The 13,462-nt window shown below is 39.1% G+C and overlaps 2 protein-coding genes across 3 annotated transcripts in view; one reads left to right on the top strand and one right to left on the bottom strand.

The window, feature by feature from the left end:
• Positions 1–12,333, top strand: part of LOC117305717 (reelin-like) — a gene marked incomplete at its 3' end in the record, with an annotated part of 65,643 nt that extends 53,310 nt beyond the window's left edge. For both annotated transcript variants that reach the window (XM_033790588.1, XM_033790589.1), the window contains 10 exon segments: positions 895–1,046; positions 1,808–2,009; positions 3,293–3,464; positions 3,871–3,946; positions 5,263–5,445; positions 6,344–6,623; positions 7,426–7,569; positions 7,948–8,128; positions 8,864–9,146; positions 12,126–12,333. In XM_033790588.1, coding sequence (XP_033646479.1) covers positions 895–1,046; positions 1,808–2,009; positions 3,293–3,464; positions 3,871–3,946; positions 5,263–5,445; positions 6,344–6,623; positions 7,426–7,569; positions 7,948–8,128; positions 8,864–9,146; positions 12,126–12,333 — 1,881 coding nt within the window.
• A 60-nt stretch (positions 12,334–12,393) lies between these two features.
• Positions 12,394–13,462, bottom strand: part of LOC117305707 (E3 ubiquitin-protein ligase TRIM33-like) — an 11,848-nt gene continuing 10,779 nt past the window's right edge. Inside the window, exon 3 of the mRNA XM_033790578.1 lies at positions 12,394–12,401. Coding sequence (XP_033646469.1) covers positions 12,394–12,401 — 8 coding nt within the window. The remainder of the gene's footprint in view (positions 12,402–13,462) is intronic.

The raw sequence follows: 13,462 nt of genomic DNA, 5'->3' as shown, positions 1-13,462 counted from the left end.
ACCAAATACAAATACACACATCATGTACTGTACTCAACCCAGTATGCCAAGCCTCAGCCCCCAACACACAAGATGTTGCCTGGCAGCAACCCAAAAGCTAACTCAACCCAGTCTAGTATTCTCTGACCAGGGCTGTGAAATTAAACACTAAAGAAATGTCACTCATGGAAAAGAATGTTACAAATGGCCCATTACAAATGTCACATCAAGTATCTGAACAACAGGAATTGGTCCAATGGGTTGTACCAATAAAGTATACATGTGAAGGCATGAATGTAAAGTTTGACAAAGGAACACAAATTAAAAAGATACTAGCTGTCGGTCTCAACAGTCACTGAGCTGGACTAGTCCATATCCTCCACAGGGGAGGAAGCTGAGCACTGAACAATACAGTTGTACCATTATAGTGAAAAAGGGGGTATTTTCCTTACAATATGAACAAAGTAACTAATGGTACAACAAACAGTACTGTGTGTGCAACAAAGGCTGGTTCCAACAAAAGGAACATACCATGGGGTTAACAGTGCACGCAAAAAACCACGGTCTGAGTACCTGGTGATCTAAACTAGTGTGAGTTATGCTAATAAGACTGTTCCATTAAGTTTGTAAAAAGGTAAGTTAGAATAAGGACTGATTCGTTTTATCTACAGGTGGGTAACAAAATAAAGGCACAATTTAAACTACATTGGGACACGGACCCACAACTTGATCAACTCGTCTGAAAGCAACAGCAGGATTACTTACTGGCAATTTCCAACTTTGAAATTAACCCTCAAAGTTTGCACTCCACCATTTCTAAAACTTGGATCAACCCCTGCCTTGCATCTAGAGGTGCAGATTAGTCAGTTGAGACTTTATTTCCAAACTGACACATCATCATTGATTCTCTTTCAGGAAAACTCAATTTCGTTGGTTGCAAGTTGAGGATAAGTTTGCCCCGACATTCAGTATTGGTGATGTGTACATAGGGGAGTCATGTCTGGATGACTGCCATGGGCATGGTGTTTGTAGAGAAGGACGATGTCATTGTGACCATGGATACAGAGGTAAGATGCATTGTTTGTAAACAAATATATATTATGGTATTATTTATTTGGCCAAGATTTCAACAAACAGTACAAGATACAATACTAACGAAAAAATATAACAGTATAAGAAACACCGAATGTAAACTTAAAAAACATGTGACACCTATAACATTTACCAATGATGGAATTGAAACAGAACACTGACAAATCACGCAAGACAATTATAAAAACAGACAGGACACTCCCATTTTAAGATGGCCAGGATTAATAAAAGTGAACCTAACCACTGTGACACAAAAGTCTATCAATGCAATCTTAAAATGGGAATAGGATCTTTAACAAACATTTAAAAAAGAGTAAAGATAAACTTTGGAAAATGAAAAATATGAGGAAGAAAACAATATTTATGTTAAGAAAAACCTAATTACATGCAGCAAGAGTATTTGCACATTTGAGTTAAAAAGACTGACCTAAAAACAAGGTCTTCTATCGTTACTTTTAGCCACTTGGGGGTCGGTATTCTGTGCCCACCCATGGTATTATGGGCCAAGTGTTTTTAAATGATGGTCTTCTTGAGTAATTGTTTTCATTGAAACAGATTAATCTCTTAATTTCACAGTTTTGTCATGGAATTCCTGTTTATGCCTTCAGTCGTTTTAAATGTTTTGTTATGTTTATTGCCTGCTTGTTTTACTTCTTTTAATTTGTAAATGGCCTTGAGCGCCCTTTAGGCGGATTTTGGTGCTAAAAAATGCTTTTTATTATTATTATTTTTTTAGGAGCAAGTTGCCTGCCAGTTAGAGAGAATCCAACTGGGATGATGGATAAGTTTGAGACCTCTGTGAGTTCATCTTGGGGTAACCCTCAATCAGGGACAAGGAGTCAAAGCTGTGGCATGGTCAAGATGGATAATTCATTATACTTTGGATCAGATGGACCCAGAGAGGCAAGAACAATCCCACTCAATACCACAACCATCAAGTAAGTTTACATCCATAAATCATCCATTATCATTTAGAACCTCAATAAAAGTTCTGCATTTATTGAGCACATCTCACCATAAAGTTTTTAACTTGGGATTAATCTAAGGACTTAGGACGAGTCCCAACCTTATGATCCATCCTAAGACAAACCCTAACTTGAAATAGGATTAATCCCAAGTAGGATTTGAAACTTTGCATGGTGGAAATACTATATGGAAAGGTTTGCGGTAACACCATGTAATGACTGTCTCTAAATGAGTTGGGGTGGTTTTGAAAAGAATGGATGTTTCAACTGGACGTTTCGATCAGTATGCTCTGATCATCTTCTGGAGAAAGCTGGACTCTGATGCTGCATGCTTAAGTACTGTGGATGTGGATAAGCTTGGTGATGCACGAAGGATTAATCCTGGCATTTTTGTGAAATTACATTACAATACAACTACAGAATAATAAAAATACAGCCAATGGAGTAAAATAAAATAAACACATATAAAATAAAATTGCCAAAAGTTTGTTTACAAAGAAAAGTCATTTTTTTGGCAAAGAACCTTGTGCACTGCTGTGTGTGAAACAGTCCATTGTTTATGTTGGGCACAACTTGCAAAAATGGTCGTACCACCCATGCCTTGAACACTCAGCAGGGTGGATATGTGTGCATATTATGTCTTTTTTATTATTGTTATTGTTATTATTATTATTATTATTATTAGTATTATTATTAGGAGCTCTGAGTCAGTCAGTTGTAGCATTCGATCATACCGTTGTTGTCAAGTTTGCTTGAAGATGAAACATCTTTTGTTTTCCTTTTACTGATGTGTGTAAGCAATGTATACTGTGTACTTTGCTGAGTTTTGAAGAAAACAAATCACAGGCATATTACTCAGGTGGGATTCGAACCCATGTCCGTTGCAATAGACCCTTCCCATGAAATATGTTTGCACATAGCGCATGCGCACTTACGTTTTGGTTGGCAAAATGAGGCAAAATCGCAGTGTTTTGTACACGGCTAATGGGTGCGTGACGCACACGCGATTGGGCGTCTGCTTAGTGCACAACTCTATGGTGTTTGCCAACCAATAGGGTCTGTACGCATGCGTGAATGTAATTAGCATATTTCATGGGAAGGGTCCATTCTAGAGCAGTGGCTTACCAACTGGACCACAGAGATTTGCCGGGGGAAGTTTGAATTCCAGCAGGGGGTACCGCAGCAATTTCATAGATGTTAAACTTGCATCGTGGATAAAGAGATAAAATCTTGTAAATTATTCCTTCCTTGTGCAGAATCCTTCAGTTTTATGTACGGATTGGCAACATGAATGGAGGATCACTCTGTAAGGTTGCTACCTCCCGCAGTGAAGCTATTATTGTGCAGTATTCTAGTAATAATGGCATAGCATGGCACACACTGCAAGAGTTAGATCCCACCTCTATGGAGCTTGCCTCACCAGTTAAGGTTAGTTCATTTTATCATTCATATTATAAAATGTCTTATGCTCGGCGAGGTACATGCTTTACAGCTGCATCGTGCAGACATGCCAACTAGTACGTTTTTCCCTGCTGTAACGATAATACCAGAGGATTGTTGTTTGGCTTTCCATCTCAGTGACCTTGTAATTGTTTTTCTCCTCTTAACCATTCCAAATGATTCAAAGTTTAATGAAATTGTTTTGAAAACTAGAACAAGTGGAAAGCAAATAATCCATGAAGGCTGACAGTTCATTTCTGGCTAACACTATCAAGCGCGACTTGTCAAATCAACATAGTAGCAGATGAACAAATCAATCAATGAGTGCATAACCTTTTAACTGAACCTAAAAACTTAGAAATCTTTTTACATAATTTATGAACTGACAATGTAGATCACTATGAAATTACCAGCTGAAGCCAAGACGAATGACACAGTGTTCAGGTGGTGGCAGCCATTTGTATCAATGGGTAAGTATAGATGTATAAACTATTATAACACCCCTTACAAATATTCTGCCTTTTCATTGGTTTAGAGGGCGTCACATGATATGTCTTAGTTTAACTAGAAACCCGGCTGCCGTGTGATAGTCGTTTGCCATGAAATAGTAAAACTATATTACATGGCGCGCGTGATGCCCAAACGTCTTTTTACTCAACTCGAACCTAATCAGTTTTGCGACTCTTTATCTGAAACGCGCGTACGCAGGTTACGTGTACGAGGATGATAAATAGTCTGTTGGGGTGTTATAAACAAGTATTGACTGCTTTTACTTGTGCTATGGTTAAAACTATGACTCCCATGGTGCTCCCGGACCGTTCCATTTTACGCTCCGGTGATCATTTCGGTAGTCGGAGTTTTAACCATGGCACTCGAAGCAGTCAATATTTGTATACTACAATTACAGCTATTAGTGTGATCTCGGTCAATTGTTTCATTGTTTCTACTATTCACTTAAAGATTCAGTACCGCACTTATAATTTTAAATTAAAAAAAGTAGAAGCTCCAAATCAGAAAACTAAACCACTTCGGATGACAATACTCTATAGTTAGAACTTTTGAGAATTTGAGCGTCACTGTGTCTTGTGTTGCCGCGGACAGTGTGCCTTTAGGTTTGTAATAGGTGTTTGATACTCGGAGGTGTTTATGCAGCTTTTTGAATTTGTTTAATTGTTTTGTTTGTTAAGATGATCTTCCCATCAAGGGAACCCTGCACTCCCTCAAGGGGATATAAACACCAAGCTGGCAACAGCCAATCTCATTCATACCAACATTGGTTCATTGATGATTCTGAATTATGTTGTATTTTACAGCCTATAGGCCTAGTCGTTGGCTTTAGTCGAGTCCATCATTCAGAGCCCAATCATTACAGAGACACATTAGATGCTTACTCGTTGATGGCTGGATTTGGACTACCACCAGCAGGGCTACACGAGGCTGCCCCTCCCCTCAAGTGGTCACGCCCTAGGGATTTATTGCATAACTGTACCATTCACTACAATTGCAAAAATCAAGAAATTCTGATTCAGTAACTAGACGACAAATTGTTCTAGTCATTGGGCTGTATTCATAAGAAATAGCAATTGCTTTTTCTAGGCGTTTGCTTAAATCTTTATACATACATCTGTATAAAGATGTAAGCAAATGCCTAAACAAAGCAATTGCTATTTCTTATGAATACGGCCCATTGTGAAGTCAGTGGTTAGATTGGGGGACTTTATTTTTTGGATCACCTAGTCATGAGGAAATAGAGTCATTTGATTTGTGTCTCCTTGTTTACCTATAGATACTACACAGGCTCAGTGGGCTCTAGATAACGTTCTGATCGGTGCTAATGACACTCATTCACAAGGCTTCTATGATTCATTTGACACACAACTTACTGCCAACTGGTACTCTGTCATGTCTGGTAACCAGAAAGCGTACTGTGAATCAAGACGGGATGCTTTGGTATTTGACGGTGGAAGTGGTAAGTAGGAACTTTCTTTTTTAACAAAGTTTGTACAGATTTATAACGACATAAATAGTGAGTGAGATGAAATGTCTCAACTTTAAAGTGTATAAAATAACAAACCTGTGCAAAATTGGTCGTTGCGAGATAATAATGGAAGAAATAACAACCTTGTCACATGAAGTTGTGTGCTTTTAGATGCTTGATTTCGGGACCTCGAAATCTAATTCTGAGGTCTCGAAATCAAATTTTTGGAAAATTACTTCTTTTTGGAAAACAATGTCACTCAGAGGGAGGTGTTTCTCACAATTTATTATACTATCAACCTCTCCCCATTACTTGTTACCAAGTAAGGTTTTATGCAAAATATGCAAATATTTTGAGTAAATACCAATAGTGTCCACTGCCTTTAAGAAGCACTGCAACTGTTGATAGCCTATAACATTTTGAAAAACAATTCCCTTTCTAAGGAATGTGGTTTAAGAAAAGGGGATTAAACTAATGTCAACCTGACAAACTTTACAATCTCAAATTGTTGATTATTGTTCCTGCTTGGACATAACCCTAGGCTGATGTAGCAGCTCGTAGTTTTAAGGATATTTCTTTTAATAACATTATGTTGAACAAACCAGGTGTGCATGTCTTTGTCTCTCTCAATCTATAATTATTCACGCATAATTTAGTTTATCAAGTAATTCTTCTATGATAAGTGGTACAAAAAAGAGCATGGCTTGCAAGAAAAGTGGGAAGTCATGGCTCTGCAAATAGGCCGTTGATTCTTTCATTTGGCCATGCTAATCTCACCTGCATGGCTGGCTGCCTTAAATCATGTTGCTTTACATAACAAAATTTTTAAAAAATCTTGTTTTGAAGAAATACTTTTTATCAGATACTTTTCATCTCAATTCCAATTTAGGGACTCCGAGGTATGCCGAGACGTGGGACTTTGAAATAACTCCCGCAACATTTCTTCAATTTGAAATCGTCGTGGGATGTGGCCAAACCACCGGCTCCTCATCGGAGAACCCAGTTGTCTTGGATTTCTCTGTAGATATGGGACAGAACTGGCATAGAGTGAAGGAGGATTGCATTCCACCTGATATGGGATGCGGAGGCTATGATTTAGGGAGTGTTTATGCGGCTGATAGGCACTCCAAGTGGACTAGAGTTACTGTATATCTAACTCAAGCTGCAGTGTAAGTAACCATTATGTGTAGATCCGTCAGTTGATTACTGTGCAAAGGGAATGTTTGCAAATAACTTTCATCTTTTGGAACTCATCTTGGTCCTTTATCATGACAACGACCCTGCAAGGTTTCCAATGGCGATTTTATACCTCACTACTCTCTCACTACCATAACTTGTTGTCAAAAGCATCTAAAACCTTAACAAGTTAAGAACATATCGTACAGATTAGCCTCAGATCATCTGGACTGTGCGTTGAATTTCTAACCATGTTGAGCTTTAAAGGAACACGTTGCCTTGGATCGGTCGAGTTGGTCTTTGAAAAGCGTTTTTAACCTTTCGTTATAAAATGCATATGGGTAGAAAGATGTTGTAAAAGTAGAATACAATGATCCACACAAACATGCCTCGAAAATGGACGGTTTGCTTTTTACCTCGTCGCAAAACACGGTCGGCCATTTATGGGAGTCAAATTTTTGACTCCCATAAATGTCCGACCGTGTTAGTGTGCAAAGTAAAAGGAAAACCACGCAATTTCGAGGCAAATTAGTGTAGATCATTGTGTTCTACTTTTACAACATCTTTCTACCCATATGTGTTTTATAACAAACGGTTAAAAACGCTTTAGACCAACTCGTCCGATCCAAGGCAACGTGTTCCTTTAACTAGCGTTTCGCGAAAGTTTTGAACATCTGCAATGAAGTTTCAAAACTACAGCTTGTAATGTTCAAACTTGCTTGCTTGAGCCAAATATGCATCCTATCAAGTTTAATTGGGCTGAGAAATTATTCCATGTATGTACTTGTTTTCCAGGTCTCCTTCTACTCGTTTCCGATGGTCCCAACCTACCTTTGATGCAAGCCAGGATATCTGGGCTTTAGACTCTGTCCATTTAGGTCTCCATAACTGCCCATGGATGTGTTCTGGCCATGGGGGATGTCAGGATGGCCAGTGTGTGTGAGTACATTTTTGCCATTTCAGATCTCAATTAAAACCCTTTCAAAACTTATCTAATGTCACAGGTTTTCAAAGACTAATTTTGTTTTGTCTGATTTAGTTTGTTTTGTTTTTGGTTTTTACTGCGCCTTAAACACCCAGCAGGGCGGATATGTGCGCATTACAAGTCTTTATTATTACTATTATTATTGTTCATCTCGCCCTATCATAGGTAGTTTCATTGTTTTTTCAATATCTTTTGTTCTTGTGGCACCAGTCAGAAGTCATAAAACCTGCAACTCCCATATCGAGCCAAGTTACAGTGATACATTTGTGAAGCCTTTTTAGAATTTGACAACTAGATGGATCAAGCCTATTGTCTTTCTATCATTTTGTTAGCTGTGATTCTGGTTTTGGTGGTTCTCGCTGCGTTCCTGAACAACAACTGCCCAAGATGTTGAAGGACGATTTCTCTCAGGGACCCTTGTCACCGTCTCTTTGGGCAAGTGCCTACGGTGTGACGATTGGTAGAATGTGTGAAAGCATCATGGTAGCTGGAAATGCCGCTGTCTTCAAACAGGTAAACAGGGGAAAAAACAATCTTAAGATGAGTCAATTTAAAGTTTCAACAGGGTCGCCTAAGTTTGGTCATGCACTCATTTTCCAATAAATAGATTCCTCATGAAAGTGGTGAAAGTTAAGCCTCTTGTCTTTATTAATTTAACATTATTTTAAATTATTTTTATTTGATACTCTTTCAGACTGAATCATCGGACTTCAAAAACAAATAGGTCTGTACATTCCAGAGAAGAATTTCAGCCCCAGTCAAAAATTTTAATCCAGTGCTGTTTTGAATGAATAGAAATGAACAACATTCTTTGTACACAAATGTACAGACCATATTTAAAACCCAAAGATACTAAACCTTTGGGGATTTTTTTACAAAATGCGCTTGAATCATTGTTATTAGTAAAGCTTATCATCCTAGCTTACAATTGTGTAGGTTGTTTGAGCAACATGCATAGATAGGCGCCTTTTGGCAGCCAGCCAAAACAACCAATAAAATGACCATATGAAGGACAGCCAGATTATGAAAGTATTTTATGATAAATTTTGTTCTTCTTTAACACTAGGAGTGACCAATTTCATATGGTTTGGTGGAAATGATTGTTCAACTAATGGATTTAATAACTTGATAGTGTTTGACTATATGTGAGTGTTTAAATTGACAGTATTTTTGTTTCCCACTTTTCATAAGTGTCACTGCAATGCACCGGATGAAAAGTTGTCATTATTTGAATTGTATTTATCATAGGGCACTGGTGGTCCAAGGATGCTCGTAACACAAGATCTTGATTGTACCATGATGGAATATATGCAGTTTACTTTCCGCTATGGTTGCCCTTCACAAGGTCCAGTCTCCCCTGATAGATCCCACGCTGTCTTAGTCCAATACTCCAGTAATGGAGGCACCACGTGGGAGCTTCTTAAAGAATTGCACTACACTGCACACCTTATGCCAACCTTCCATAACATTAAGCTACCAATGTTCCACATCAATGCTACACGCTTTCGTTTCTGGCAGCCAAGATATACAGGTATGTCATTTTCAATTCAATAAATAGATTTAGCAAACTGAAGACACTATTGGTAATTGCTCTTAAATAATTGTTAGCATACAAACTTACTTGTTAGCGATCAATGGAGAGATGGTGAGAAAAAGCTCCCTCTGAAGTTATGTCGTTTCGAGAAAGAAGTTATTTCTAGCTAAAACGTTTGAATTTGATTTTGAGACCACAGAATTTGATTTTGAGGTCTCAAATTCGAGCATCCGAAAGCACACAACACGGTGTGACAAGGGTGTTTTTTCTATCATTAATATCTCGCAACTTTGACAACCAATTGAGTTCAAATTTTCACAGGTTTGTTATGTTGTGCATATGTTCAGACAATTACCAAAGGTGTCCAGTGTCTTTAAGATTAACAAAATAAAAGAAATCTCAGCCATAACACACACCACTCTGTATGTCGGAGCATCCAATATACACTATGAGTACAGCATGAATGAAGTCCAGTCATTGAGTTTTTTCCATCCTGGAACATTTCAGAAAACTTGTTGATGTACTTTTAAGGCATACTTTATCAAGACTTACACACTGGTGTAAGGGTTAAACCAACACTATTCTTAAGCAAAACTGTTTCTTGATCTTGATATAAAGTCTGCACCAATCTCCTAACCGTAATTTTCGGATTATAAACCGAGATTTAAATGTTGATTTTTTTTTTTTTAACTCCTGCGGTTTGTTCTCCGGGCGGCTTGTAGGCCGAAATATAAATAATTAAGAGAAAAAACGGTATTTTTTGAAAGAAAGACCATTTGTAAAATATTCTAAATAATTTTTTTTTCTTAAACGAAAACAAAACCTGCAACGTGCCTGTGTGATGACAAAGTCCTGTTGAAAATGCTTGTTGAAAATCCCACCCCATTTGTGTTCCGTGTTTCCTTTGTAAAACGTTAATCAACCGCCGTCATTTCCCTCTCTCAGCGCAACACGGGCTAGACTAGACTGGTCCCTGTCTATTTATCCTAGCGATCTATATGCTGACGTCAGAAATTCAGGCTGCACTCGTGTCACAGCGAAATAGACTGGTCCCCTGTCTATTTATCCCACGATCTCTATATACTGACATCAGACATCCAGGCTACACTCTTGTCGGCCAGCGGTTTCTTCAGCTCAACCACAACAGCAGAATGGTGAATGGACGTACACAAAGAACTATGCCACCCATCCACAGAACTCAGCGTGGGTAGCTTGCCTTGTCCTCCCTGTCGCTGTGTACGTGTGCAGACCCTCCGCCATCCAGTTCTCCCACGCCTGACGGATATGCAGTTTAAATACTCTATTGACGGTGATGTCCAATGGCTGGAGTTTCTTGGTCAGCCCGCCAGGAATCACACCAAGGATGGTCTCGTGGTCAGCCTTGAAGACCTTCCGGATGTGCTCATCATTGTGGGCCGTCATGGAGTCCAGTACCAGCATGGCGGTCTTCTTGAAGAAGGCGTCCGGGCGGCCACTGTAACACTTCTCTGCCCACTCCTCCGTCACATCTCTGTTCATCCATCCTGCAAACAAGAAAAGAAATATAATTATTAAGTCACAGAAAAAACAATATCGTGAGAGAATAATAAATAATAAACTTTCGCAAAATAATTAAGGGATTAAGAAAAGTGGGAGGCGGCAATGGAATAGTTTGAATGATTGGTTTAAAACGTACCTTTCTTGTTACACACAACCACCACACCAGAGGGTAGCTTCTCTTTAGGTTTGGTGAATGGTGATGCGTTTGAAGATAACCATCGGCTTCAGCTTTTTCCCGCTTGCATGCTAAAACCACTGTGAAGTGGGTTTTTTCATGTCCGGTGGTAGTTATAGTCACTGTTGACGATCCCTTCTCGGTGACAGTTCTGTTCATGGGAGCGTCGAACGTCATACGCACTTCATCAATGTTCAGGATCTTGTCCCTCGAGAGCGCCAACCTGGTGATGCTCCGTTCTGCAAAATCGACAAAGTTGCTCATCAATCCTTGCCAGTCTTGAGGGAGCCGCTGACCGACGGTTGTTCTTGCACGCATGGACAAGTCATTTCTCTTCATAAAACGATGGCACCAAGCAGGACCACCAATAAAATTGGTGATGCCGCGGTCCTCTGCAATCTGCCTTGCTCTAGCCCTGATGACGACGGTGCTCAATCCACGCCCTGCCTTGCCGAGCACAAACTCCTTGACATCTTCCTATAGCTCTGGCCAACTTGGTTTTCCCCCTCTCATGGCCTTCATCTTGGCTGGAAGCTTCTCCAAAGTCGCCTTCTGTCCTCTCCACTGACGAACCATCGACTCGTCCACATTAAACTCTCGTCCTATCGAACGGTTCCTGTGACTTTCAGCAAACTCGATAGCTTTCCGTTTCAACTCCACGGTGTAGCTATGTCTCCGCTTGGATGCCATTTTTAGAAAGTAGTTGTGACGATGATATCAGTAACGATGACGAGCAGCCAAAGATGCGGGTTCTTTCACTCCCCCCGCTCCGGTCTGGCACATCGCTGCAACATAGGATTCGTCTGCAGAAGCAGTGATAAAGAAACAGTGCGAAGATTAACGTATCTTCAGTTGTAACTTTCATCAATAATGATCCAACACAAACAATTATGTGGTCCCGCAAAGGGGGTGCTGCCCGCTTACAAAAAGAATGCTATCCTATAATAGATCATTTCAATTACGATCAATAGTGTAAACTTCAATACATTTCCACTTTAATTACGACGCAACTCGCACATTGTGGCAACTATACAAGACTGACTGATGTGCCGCCCTCCCTTCACTGCACATCGCCACAAAGAGGACCGCAAACAAGTACGGCCTCTTTGTGTGTACGCATGCTGTGAGACCATGAACTTCCTTGCAGATGGTAACCAGTCTATTTTGTGAAACTGTAAAAATGTTACGAACCTACATTTAAATGAAATTAAAGTTGACAACTAGGCCTATTATTTTGTCAATATTTATTTTATCTTATTTAGATGACAGAGACAACTGGGGAATTGACGATCTCCTCATTGGTGGAAACTTAATGGCTACAAACATACTACAGACCAACTTTGAAATAGGAATCTCTGAAGAGGATTGGTTGTTCTATCCCGGTGGTCAGCTAGGCCAATTCTGCCCTCCGATTCAAGGCGAGATACCCAGTAGTTTAAGATCCACACGCTCTGCAGGAAAAACTGACAGGTTAGAATTGCTTTATTTAAATCGCTACCAGCAGCAGAATTACATGAACAGTGAACAGAATTAAAAGTCTTAAGTAAAACATTACAATTAGAATCAAAATGGAGTTAAAGTGTTTGGGTACTTGTAGAACACAAAACACAATGTCCTTAGATTTACATTAAACTCACACAGTTTGAAGATAATGATGGTAGAAAGCTTCCTTCAAATATTACTTGCTGAGGTGCTGTAGGTTTTGAGAAATGAGTAAAACAAGTCATGAAAATAGTTTTCGTCTCGGCAGGACAGGAAATGTTTTTGCATTTAAAACGTATTTTCGTGACATTGTTTTACTCATTTATCAAACACTACAGCACCTCAGTATTAAGTAACATTTTAAGGGAAGCCTTCTTATATCATTATCTACAAATTGTGTAAATTAATGTAAATTTGTGAACGTTGTGTTTTGTGCTACAAAAAGGACCCAAATCCTTTAAATCTGTTACACACCAAAACAAAGAAATTTATAAAATTGTAAAAGTACTAAATGTATGAAAGAAAACAAGGCAAAGGAATATAATACACATAGATTGAACAACGAAAGATCCCGGAATAGTCACAATGCATGTAAGGGAACAAACAAAAACTGTCAATAAAAACACTGATTGCATTAATAATGTTGTATCTTGATTTTGTTATAAATTGGTTCTGTGTAGGAATTTGAAATATTTGGGTTTGTATGTACATACAATGAAAGGTTTGTATGAATTTGTGCACTTGCGTAAACACACACGCACACCATGTTAACAACATTCTTCGAAATACAACAGTCTTTGCACGGACACATATGTTTTGTTATTTAACAGATGTTAAACTTGTATCTGTGATAAAGAATAGTACTAAGTACTGCCATAGCACAGTTTACAACTACTACAATCATGTAAAATAAGCCTAGTACATGCTAACAATGCACCTAAGAGCATAACAAACCTGAACATTTTCTAGGGTACCATTGTGGGTATCATGTCCCGTGGCATTTCGGCTGCCTCGCTCTGCACTTACGTTGTGCCTTTGAAAATTTTCCTCTTTTTTTTTCAACGGGCAGTTGCATGCCTGTGTTGAAGCCAGTGGACACTATTGGTAATTGTCAAAG

The sequence above is a fragment of the Asterias rubens genome, unplaced genomic scaffold (genome assembly GCF_902459465.1).
Source record: "Asterias rubens unplaced genomic scaffold, eAstRub1.3, whole genome shotgun sequence".
NCBI classification, from domain to species: domain Eukaryota; kingdom Metazoa; phylum Echinodermata; class Asteroidea; order Forcipulatida; family Asteriidae; genus Asterias; species Asterias rubens.
This window is presented reverse-complemented; position numbering and strand designations above follow the sequence as displayed.